The sequence below is a fragment of the Vicia villosa genome, linkage group LG4 (genome assembly GCF_029867415.1).
Source record: "Vicia villosa cultivar HV-30 ecotype Madison, WI linkage group LG4, Vvil1.0, whole genome shotgun sequence".
NCBI lineage: Eukaryota > Viridiplantae > Streptophyta > Magnoliopsida > Fabales > Fabaceae > Vicia > Vicia villosa.
The window spans coordinates 574,840-586,886 of record NC_081183.1 but is presented as its reverse complement, the minus strand read 5'-3'; the positions used below and the strand labels follow the sequence as shown (position 1 = coordinate 586,886).

General features: G+C 33.6%; 1 protein-coding gene across 1 annotated transcript; it reads right to left on the bottom strand.

Moving 5' to 3' along the window:
• Positions 1–591: 591 nt before the first annotated feature.
• LOC131594495 (F-box/kelch-repeat protein At3g06240-like) lies at positions 592–1,771 on the bottom strand. The gene has a single exon (XM_058866645.1). The coding sequence runs from the start codon at positions 1,769–1,771 to the stop codon at positions 608–610; it is 1,164 nt and encodes a 387-aa protein (XP_058722628.1). The 3' UTR covers positions 592–607.
• Between the last annotated feature and the right edge of the window lie 10,276 nt (positions 1,772–12,047).

Sequence of the window (12,047 nt, the reverse complement as noted above, 5' to 3'; positions counted from 1 at the left end):
GGGCTTTTAGATTTAGGATCTATTATTAGTGTTATATAATGTAGTCTCTAGACACATTGGAAAGGAATCAAAAGAAATCAAAGTTTATGTTTATCTTTTATTTTATTTACTCATTTTAGTGTTCTTCCCCTTTTCTAGTAGAAACCCTAGATTATTAGTTTGGTAGGAATAACTTCCTATCAGATTATCATTAACCTTTTTTAGAAAATCCAAAGCTCAGAACATGTGCTGATGCTTCTGTCTAGACTTAGCTAATGCTTGGGAGTAATACTACTCATACTCTTGGTTAAGGTTTGCTTAGGAGTCATGCTTCGACTCCTGCTCATCAACTTTTATTAAAATTCAAGATCTATCAGATCTATGGTTAGCCTCAATGATTTTGAGAAATTGATATAAAAGACATAAAATAAAGAACCATGTCTAATATTAATACTGAATTACTCATATAGCTAACGGAATGAAATAACATAAACCATATCTCCTCTCTTTCAATAAATAAATATTACTAGGTAAATTATAATAAATATTTTAAATAAAAAATTTATATCTAGAATACTAAACAAAAATTAATTCTGCTACTTTACTCCCATCAGATTTCATTTGTGATTTAACCTTCCTTGTAAACTATTACCCGACTAGGAAAACTACAGGCCTCTTCTTCATAATCAAGCTTCTCAATCATTTGGGTACGCAAATCATACAAAGCAACTCTTCGATCTTTAGTCCGGAAGAATATTTCTCCCTTGGTCCCCACTCCAATAGAACTTAGAACAGACAATGGTCCAACAACAAAGAGTGTGATCCATGATTCTTTTCTACCGAGTTCACCCAATATTGATATGTGAAAAATACCTCTTGTCTCCCGGAAAGATGCTATGTATCCATTTAACATCGCCAAGTATACATATGATGCTCCAACAACAAAACAATCATCCGGTATTGATGTTACAAAAAACTCTTCACTGCTTACGTCAAATGATACCAAACACGGTGCAAGTGGACTATGATATTGACACAGCCAATGACACACTCCATCCATGTAGAGTCGCGCGTCCTCAGTTCCCATAACAGATTGCGGTATGTCAAGATCAAGTTTTCTCCAGGAATTACTTTTCAAGCTATATATCTCCCATACCGGGTCTAAACATGTATCCCCAAATACATCTCCTTCCGGCACATAATCCCATTCTTCTTCATGTCTACCGACAAAGAATACACAACGAATGACCTTATAATCACATGTACTATGATCATAACCAAATCCATGAATATAAGGCGTGACATCACAAATACCCCTAGCAGCCTCGGGGAGAATGGACTCAGCCGGACTAGGAGGAATGCGGTTGAATTCGTCTCTACTTGGATTCCATAATACAATTTTGTGAGATCCATATCCAGAGAGACAAAATGTGCCATTAATACTACCAAAACCAAAAATAGAAATATCTCCGACGAAAACCTCTTCCTCTTGGTTTACAAATGGATTTGATATATCTAATCTGACTTTACTCTCCAACTTTTCTCCTGAAAAAGAATAGAAAAATTCGTCATGACGTCCATGAACCAGCATGAAGAGAGATGCTTGGTCATAATAAGAACAACAATGCAAGTTAGATAAAAAATTGTCGCGGAACATGTTCATGAAATCAGTGTTTTCAATCAAGAGAGACCATGATTTACGCACACATTCAAATCGTTTAAATGATTTAATAGGAAGTTTTGATAGAATGATGAAGACAATATCATCTGGTAGATGCTTTGTGGCAGCCATTGAAGAAACTGAACTTTGCTTGTAATATGCAATGTAACCCTAATTAATCAATAACCAAACAGAAACAAAAGAAGAAAATAATTTCACTTATAAGCCACACACTGAGTGGATGCAGGAATCATGGAGCAGAATTCTCACCTAACAGATTTAATTCCTAGAAAAACGGATTGGAAACAAATAATAAAACTACCACTGAGAAAATAACGGCCACAAGGGATGTAGTCTTCTTCTGGAACTAATATTAAGCAAAAATAAATATTTTACATTTACTATTTCTAAAATATATCTTTTATTAAAATTATATTTATTTCTTAGTTATTAAATAAAAAACCAAAATTAAGTTAAAAAAACAAAAGCATTTTGGTTAAAAAAACACTTTTTTTGTTTGTGTAGGCTACTTTTTTAGTAACCAATATGCTTTTGTTTCTAACAGTGACCTCCTTGATGGTGTGTTAGTCTTAAATGAAGTTGTTGATTACACTAAGAGAAACAACAAATGTCTTTTTCTTTTTAAAGTTGATTTTGAAAAGACCTTTGATTTCGTTTTTTGGGATTATCTTCTGTATATAACTTGAAAAGGATGAAATTTGTTACAAAATGGTTAAATTGGATTAAGGCTGGTGTTTCCTCATTTTTTTCCGGTTATGATAAATAGTAGTCTAACCGGTGACTTTCAAGCTAAGAGCGGCCTTCGTCAAGGGAATCCTCTTTCCCCTTTTCTCTTTATTCTTGCAGCCGAAGGAATCACAAGCCTCTTATAAAATGCGTGTCCAAGCCATTCTTATCAAATGTTTCCTTTGAGCGATAGTCTTCATATTGAAGTCCTCCAATTTTCCGATGGCACTACGCTTATAGGACAACCTTCTTGGAAGAATGTCAGGACCTTAAAAGTAAAGTGTTGCTTTGAGGTTTTGAGCTTTCTTCAGATTTATCTGTCAATTTTAGCAAAAGCAGAATAATGGGGTAAAATGTTGAGCCTAAATTTTTGATCGCAGCTTCTGATTATCTGTCTTGTGCGGTTAGTACCTCATTTTTTTTTCTCTTTCTTGGCATTCAAATTGGTTGTAATCTAAGAAGGAGTTCCTTTTGGTCTTTGGTTCTTGCTAAGGTGAGGAATAGATTAACTTTATGGAAAGGGAAAAATCTGTCTCTAGGGGAAGAGTTACTTTGCTAAACTCAGTCTTGAACTCAATTCCTCTCCTTACGTTCTCGTTCTATAAGGCTTCAAATGTTGTTAATCAAGAATTTATCAAGATTCAACGTTTGTTCTTGTGGAATCGTAAAGAAAATCTTAGAAGGATCAATTGGGTGGCAAGGTCCATTATTTATATGTCGAAAGCGGAAGGTAGGCTTGGCGTAAAGCATTGCGACTTGTTTAATAGAGCCTTAATGAGAAAAATAGGGTTAATTAGAGGATATTGGAGGAGCATAAATGATTATGGCATAAAGTTCTCTCATTATATTGTAGTAGAAGTAGATAATAGATTAAAACGTCATAGACTCATTATATTACAAGGATTATTACATCCACATAAAAGAAACAAGTCACAACAAATACTCATACTTTGAGAATGATTCCAATTTAACTTTCTGTCTTTCCTTTGTTGCTCTTCCATTCTAAGCTCTACTGCTCTGAATTAATCTGCAAGGGCGTTGAGGATGGAACCAGATGAAAATCTTTATGAATAAATGTTTCCTTTATTAGTTGAAAATGAAGATGTTAAAACAATTAAATGAACTTAAATCAGTTTCAAAATCAAACATACCACTTTGTTTTTACTAATGGACATCAACAATCAGGTTACTATCACATAGTCCTTACTACATCTTTATCATGTGGTTTCAATAAAATTGAGCTTCGGAGCTCATCTATTTTTTTTTTTTTTCTTTTCCGCTAGACAACTTTTTAACAATCATGTCAACTAATAGCTTTAAAGTTTAGTTTCCTTGTCACTTTTCACCTTAAACAACTTCTCAATTACAACTCCAAATATGTATTCTACATCAATACTATCAATACTATCAATACTATCAGTTCACGATATGGGAAGCCATCAATTTTGTAAACAGGTAGTACAGAGGTGGAATATTAAAGGTAAAATACAGATACGGAGTTGTGTTGAAAGGTTGTTTAGGGTCATGACATGGAAACAATAGTAACTCTTAGAGGTGATTGGATGGATATAGATTGGACTGATAATGGATGAATCAAAATAATCCATTAGTCCATTAACAATCCAGTTAAACTTCCTTAAAAATATCCAATCCAACAATGGCGGAGCCAGGACAAAAAAGTTGAGAGGGCCGACAAAATAAAATGAAAATTATAATTTTTTTAAAGTTTTTTATACAAAATATTTAAATTATAATTAAATATTAACAAAACAAAATATATATATATATATATATATATATATATATATATATATATATATATATATATATATATATATATATATATATATATATATATATATATATATATATATATATATATATATATATATATATATAGGCTTAATACCCTTTTGGTCCTTTACCTATGTCTCTGGGTCCATTTTGGTCCTCTTTCTTTTAAAAGGACCAATTAAATCCTTTATCTTTTAAAAACATGACACGTTTGTCCTTTCTGTCAGAACCGTTAGTCAAAGTCAAATCACTATGACAAGTGGCGCTGATTTGGACAAAGTAGAAGCCACATGTGTACCACTAGATAAATAAATTTATTAAAAAATACAAAACAAATATTTTTTTCTCTTTTCTGAGTTTCTAAAACCTTCTTCTCTCTTCTTCTCCATGTTTCTTTAGCTCCCTCAGCTCAAAACCCGATTTCCTTTCTCTTACCAATCACAAACCATTAAAAGCATATCTCATAAAATTGAATGAAGAAAAAAGCTTAGACATATGTATGGTTTCTTCACGTTAAGTGTTCTCCTTCTTCATATCTTCAAATACTCCGTTTGCCACCAATTTTTTCAATCGGCCAGAAACCTGCAACAACCTTCTTCAGCGTTGTTAACAACTCACAAAACAAAATCTTTTTTAGGAACTCACAAAAACAACGAAAACAATATCACCATAGCTCAACAAACGATCCGACCATATGAGGAATTTCTTGAGAAAACTAACACCGTATTCAGAATAACCGTAGGAAAAAATAAGGGGTTCGTGTAGATTTATTGTTGATTCAGGGTGGTCTGGTGAGGTCCAGTCGGAGAAGAATGCGTTTTTTGCCGTAGACCGCCGCGGTTCCTCGCCGGGATTTGGATGAGTTGAAGAAAGAGGAAGAGAGATTCTGGGTTTGTGTATGGTTGCTGATGACCCTTTGTTTTGGATCTGTGAAAATCTGGGTTTGGAATAGCAAAAAATTTTACATAAAAAATTGGGTCTATGAATAATATAGAGTTTGGAATAGCAAAAGATGTTACAGAAAGACTAAACATGCACATTTTCCAGCCATTAGAATTTTTAAAATTTAGGTCTTTCAACACTTTCATTTAATCTGGGTGTTGATGTTCATCCAGGAAGACTAAACATGCACATTTTCCAGCCATTAGGATTTTTAAAATTTAGGTTTGGAAAAAAGTTGATGATAATGAGTTTTCTGGGTTTGAAAAATTTGGGATTGTCCGAGTTCATAGAAAACCAAGAAGATAATGACTAAGATGCCATGTAAGCAAAACATTGACACCGTTAGTGTGAAATAGACGGAAAGGATGAGTATGACACAGTTAGAAGAAATAATGGATTTAATTGGTCCTTTTAAAAGAAAGAGGACCAAAATGGACCCAGAGGTATAGGTAAAGGACTAAAAAGGGTATTAAGCCATATATATATATATATATATATATATATATATATATATATATATATATATATATATATATATATATATATATAGGATTAAATAAGTTTTTCGTCCCTCTAAATATTTAAAATTTCATTTTTAGTCCCTCAAAAAATTTCCTTCAACTTTTCATCTCTTAAAAATTTTCCGTCTCAATAATTAGTCCCTGACGTCAGATTCCACTAACGGTTGCTTATGTGGCAGCCTACGTGTAATTAATTTTTGTTTTTCTTTTTATTTCTGCAATGACTCCGTGGCATGAGTAGGTTAGTTTATAAATGGATTCCTAATTTGACCAGTTGCCCTAATTTCACAATTTTTTATGTTCTTCTTCACGTTATTCTTCTTCTTCTCTTGCCCCATCTCCTATCTACTAAAATCGTGAAACCCATCATCTCATTTGCTTGTTTTTGTCATCCTTTTGATCTCCTTCTTGTTCTGCTCTCCATCATGTCAACTGCTTCGGTGAAATCTGGTGTTGGGAAGTTTTGTGGTTGTCATGTTCGTATGGTGTCGTATCTCTGCAAGAATGGACCAAACAATGGTAGGTTGTTTTGGAGATGCCCTAATTGGAGGAGTGCGGAAACGTGTGATCTCTTCATATGGGATGAAGATTTTGCAGACCATGTTGGAACTGAAGGTGCAGATTCGATGAACAGTGAATCATCAGCCATGGCATCTTTGGGATATATGAAGTTCTTGTATGAAGAATCAAGGAAGAAGAGCAAGAACTTGAAGATGAAGTTGAAAATAGAGAAATTTCATGGAAGATTGAAGATGTTTTGTCTTGTTGTGTCCTTTATCCTAAATGTGTATCTTGTTATGAAATGTAGTTGCTGAATTATGTGTTATCTCATGAACTTTGTAATGTCATTTGTTATGGTGGTAGTGTTGTAATGTTAAGTTGATTTTCAATGAAATGAGATTGTTATGTTCTACATAATTTACTCTTAAAAATCATTAGTGATCAAATTTGGAAAATTGGTAAATTGTTAGCAAGAGTTACTTGTAATTGGTAAATTGGCAAAATACAAGGATAACATGAATGTAACATAAGGATAACATTACTTAAGTTGCAAAGTACACAAAAAGTGGAGCTCCATTATAGTAGTTGCAAAGTACAAAAAAGTAGAGCTCCATTACATTTCTTGCATAGTACATAATCATACAGCAATGCCAAAACAAAGTACATAATCATATAGCACTGCCAAAACAAAGTAGTTCATAACTTATAAGTTTCAATCAAAATACATAATGATAATAGGTTCCAAAATAAAGTAGTTATAGGTCTTCATTGAGTCATGTTCCTTTGGATGTCATCCCACTTGCTTGACCCTACAGCACTGCCAACACTTTCTTCTCCTTCATCTTCATGAATTACAAGTGGTTCCTTTGCATCCCTTCCAGTCCCCATTATGTTTTTTGTCCTTAAAGTATTAAGCCTGTCACTTTTTCTTGTAGGAGATGTAACAACATTGGTCTTTTTCCTTGGTGATATCATTGTTTTCACCTGTCATTACAGAAGAAAATTAGCATTAGCAATGAAAATACACTTGGCATATCTAAGCAGCATGATGAACAAACTTACAGGATCAGATGCCATAGTTTTGGCAGTAGGAGTTGGTGACTTAGGCCTTGGAACCTTGAAGCTTTTGACAGTAGGTTTTGGTGCCTTAGGACATTTGCCTATAAAAGTTTTGGGACCAGAAGTTTTAGGGCCAGAAGTTTTGGGATCAGAAGATTTGGGGCCAGAAGTTTTGGGGCCAGGAGTTTTGGGGCCAGACCTACTTGACTTCACAGGACTTGCATCAACACTCAATGGTTGAATATTCAAGATTTCATCATCATTCAACAATGCTTCAAGCTCATCAGGATCTATACTACAATACATTCTCATGGCTTCAGCAGAAGATTGTGTACTTGTTACCTCAGGTTGTGCATTTGGTTGGGGCACATTACTCGCAACAACATTAGACTGGGGAACATTACTTGCAGCAACATTAGGCTGGGGCACATTGTTTGCAGCAACATCAGGCTGGGGCACATTACTTGCAGCAACATCAGGCTGGGACACATTGTTAGCATCAACATCAGGCTGGGGCTGGGTCTCAGTATTTGCAGCAACATTAGTCTTCTTACTTTTCTTATTCTGGACTCCTTTTTTAGTTGTTCCCTTTGGCACACCCTGCAACCATCCCAATTAAATCATAAATATAGTCTAATGACATTCAGAAATATAGTCTAATGACAATTTGAGATACTAACCCTTTTTTTTTGATGTTGTCTCCATTGTTGCAGTTTGAGTTTGACTACCTTGGGTGGCTGCAACAGTTCTTGGCACTTCTCCTTCAACACATGCTAGTTGTTTAATTTTCTTACAAGTCCTTTTGTTGTGTCCATATTCAAAGCAAGTCTTGCACCTATGACTTGTATTTGTCCTTTGCCACTTGTTTTGAGAAGCCTCATCTGGCTCTCTTCTTCTGAGTTTCTTGGGTCTACCTGGACCTCTCTTAAAACTAGGTGGCAAAATATTTGGGTCAGTAGTCCTTGGCCATTTATTTTGGCCATTAATAGGGGTGATAACTTCATTGTAGCATGCCAAATAAGTATCCCTATGATAACATTTGTGGACATACTTAATAGGATCATCAACTTTCCTATTTATGGCTGCAACTGCATGTCTACAAGGGATACCAACCAAATCCCAAAAGTTACATGAACAAGTCTTTTTTGCTAAATCTACAATAAAGCTATCTGTGAACATAACATGTGTGACCTGAAAGGTTAATCTACCAGCATAGGTTGGTAACCAATTTGCACTTTTTTCTATCTCCCTATCTAACCTCCTAAGGGGTTTTGACATGATCTCTCCCTTGTAATTTTCTACTTTCTCCCTAAGAGTGGCAAATCTCCCCATGAGATAGTTCATAATCCACTCAAACATGGTGATAATAGGTTTATCTCTTTGCATTAAAATTGTTGCATTGAAGGATTCACTTAGGTTGTTTATCAGAACATCACACTTAGAGTACAATGGAAATGCATGCTTACACCACTTATGTTTGGGTATAGCATTTAACCAATCATAAGCATCTAAACTAACCTCCTTAATCTGATTCATTTTCTCCTCATGTGCTTCAAAATAGGTGGCCTTTGCTGCAGCCATGATGAGATCTCTGTATAGTGTACCACCTCCATACTTCTTCTTAAAGTTGGCATATAAATGCCTCAGACAAAACCTGTGTTCAAACTCAGGATACTCTTCCTCAAATACATTCACAAGTCCCTACACAATTAACATTAGATCAGAAATAGAGAAACAGTAATGAGGTACTAACAAAAATAAAGAAACATGAATAAGGTACAAATACCTTCTGCTGGTCAGACATAAAGCACCACCTGTTTTCATGGCCAATATCATCAAGAAGTAACTTAACAAACCAACTCCAAGAGTCTCTAGTTTCAGTCTCCACAACTCCAAAAGCAAGAGGAAGGTATTGGTCATTTGCATCCCTACTAACAACAATCAGCAAGATCCCACCATATTTATTTTTGAGGTGACATCCATCTAACCCTATGAATGGTCTGAATCCAACCTTCAATGCTTTCTTAGTTCCATCAAAGCACATGTAGCATCTTTCAAACTTTGGAGGTGTTCCAGAAATATTCATCTTAAATGTATTTCCTATTGATGCCCTCCTCAATTCAGCTCCATAAGACCAAAGCATACTGTATTGCTTGGCTGAGTCTCCTTCAACAACCTTTCTAGCTAGCTACCTAGCCTTAAAAGCTCCACACCCAGTAATTTCAGTAGAATACCTAAGTCTTACATCAGCCACAACTTCATTCAATTTCATACCTGAGTTGTTCTTTAATTTGTCAACAATAACTCTAGAGACCCAATCAACATTAGCATTCTTGTTAAAGAACTTCCTACCACATTTGTGCTTTGCATATAGAGTTTTGATCCTAAATGTTGTTGTTCTCAGTACCCTACTGCATAGGACTGTGTAGTCACATTGTTTTTTGTCCTTACAAACAATCCTACACCTTGTTAAATCATTTTTGGCAAACCTCACCTCCCTACCATTCAACACATTGTGTTCAAGCACAGCCTTCTTAAATTGCTTTAGAGAAGCAAACTCCATTCCCACCTTGAATTGGAACTCTTTTCTTAGTTTTTCACCTTCATTAAATCTAATCACTGGTGGCCTCTCATCAGCACTATCATCATCTGCCCCACTATCAATATCATCAGTCATGTAACCATCATCAATTACATGTTCCCTATCCATCTCATCAGTAATCAAACCCTTCTTAATACCTTGACTGCTCCCAGCACCAACAGGATCATTCACATTACTTGTCCCAGCACCAACGCCATCACCAACAGCATCATTCACTTGACTTGTACCATCACCAACACCATTACCAGCAGCATCATTCCCAGCTCTTCCCCCCTTCTCCACATGACTTGGAACTTCACCAATGAGATCATCAAAATCATGCATTCTTTCCTCTTCACTGTCTTCAAAGTGTATGACATTCAAAGAGTCCTCAGATGATTCACTATTAACCTCATCAATTTCCTCATCAACAACATGGCCTTTTTCTTTCCCTATTAACCTCTCCATGTAAGTCTTCTCACTACCAGGTAATCTTGCCTCTGCATATATCTCGACATCACACTTATTCTCCTCAGCACACACAACTAACTTACTTGCATCAACATCATTATCAAATGGTTTAAGATCATTTCCAAGACTTTCCTTTTTTGTCTTCCACCACATCTTAACATCTTCGATTTTAAATGAAGAATCCATGTCCTTAATCAAGTCACATGCTTCAAAATATGACCAATAATCTGGGTCTTGACCACTAACAGCATAAACGTCCCCCTTCATATGTTAACCCTACATCCTTTACAAAAGAACCTTTCGTATAGAAAACCACCTTAAATAACCCCATTTCCTGCATGTTTCAAGAAAAAACTAAGGTAGGTTCATTTTTTAAGAAATCTCATAAACCCTAGCTTTCAGGTACGTAATATAGTTGGAACCGTTTTCACTCCTATCATTACTAAAGAGATACTATCAGTACTGCAAAGAATAAACAAAATGAAGTGGGCCTTACCTTGTCGTTCTTGGGACTGCAACAAGCTGCATAATCTTCGTCAATGGAGGGACCACAGAGGCGCGTTGAGAGAGTGAAGGGAACAAAAGGGACCACACCTTTCTATTAGGAATTTTGAAATGTTTTTTCAATTATGGATTCTGAACGTAGAATTAGGGATTCTGAATGTAGAAGGACCACTAAATACCACCTTAGCTAATTTAATACAAAAAATAAAAATAAAATAAAAAATAATTACACGTAGGCTGCCACATAAGCAACCGTTAGTGGAATCTGACGTCAGGGACTAATTATTGAGACGGAAAATTTTGAAGGGATGAAAAGTTGAAGGAAATTTTTTGAGGGACTAAAAATGAAATTTCAAATATTTAGAGGGACGAAAAACATATTTAACCCATATAAATATATATATATATATATATATATATATATATATATATATATATATATATATATTATTATTATTATTATTATTTTTTGTTTGTCTATTATAATACAACGGGTCAAACTAACAATTTTTTAAAACAGAAAATGTACAATTTCAGCCCTAAAATAAAACTCTAATATTAAAAATTTACACTTTAATCAAAATAAAAGTTTTAAAATTAAAAATGCATAGAGGAATGAGATGAACTTACAAATAAATAATATAAAAATAGAGATAAAAGTGGCGTAAGTGGAATAGGAGAGAATAAAACAAATGTAATTGATGAGAATTGTAAATGTGAAAAGTGATTCGATATTAAAAATGCTAGAAAGAAGTTGTAAAAGTATTACTCCTTATCCTCGAAAGAGTGCTGGTTTATTTATAGAAAAAAGTTTTTTCAAAATAAAATTATTTTTTTATTCTTAATATAATACTAATTTGTAAAATCAATATTACTTGTATAATTTTCAAATTAATATCTTACCATTTATGTTAATAATAGTGATGAATAAATCAATACTCGAAAAAAATAATTTTGTAATATTTATAATCATCTTGAAATACTCAAATATATTTTTATAAGAAAAATTGATACAATTAATAAATTAGTAGAATATACTTATTAAATTAGGTTTTATTAATTTTTTACTTATAATATATATATATATATATATATATATATATATATATATATATATATATATATATATATATATATATATATATATATATATATATATATATATATATATATATGTATGTATATATTATTACATTTTCCCTAAACATAAGACTATTTGAATATATTATAAAATTAAAAAGTATTGATAATATTAAATTTGCAGATAATTAATACAATTTATAAATTT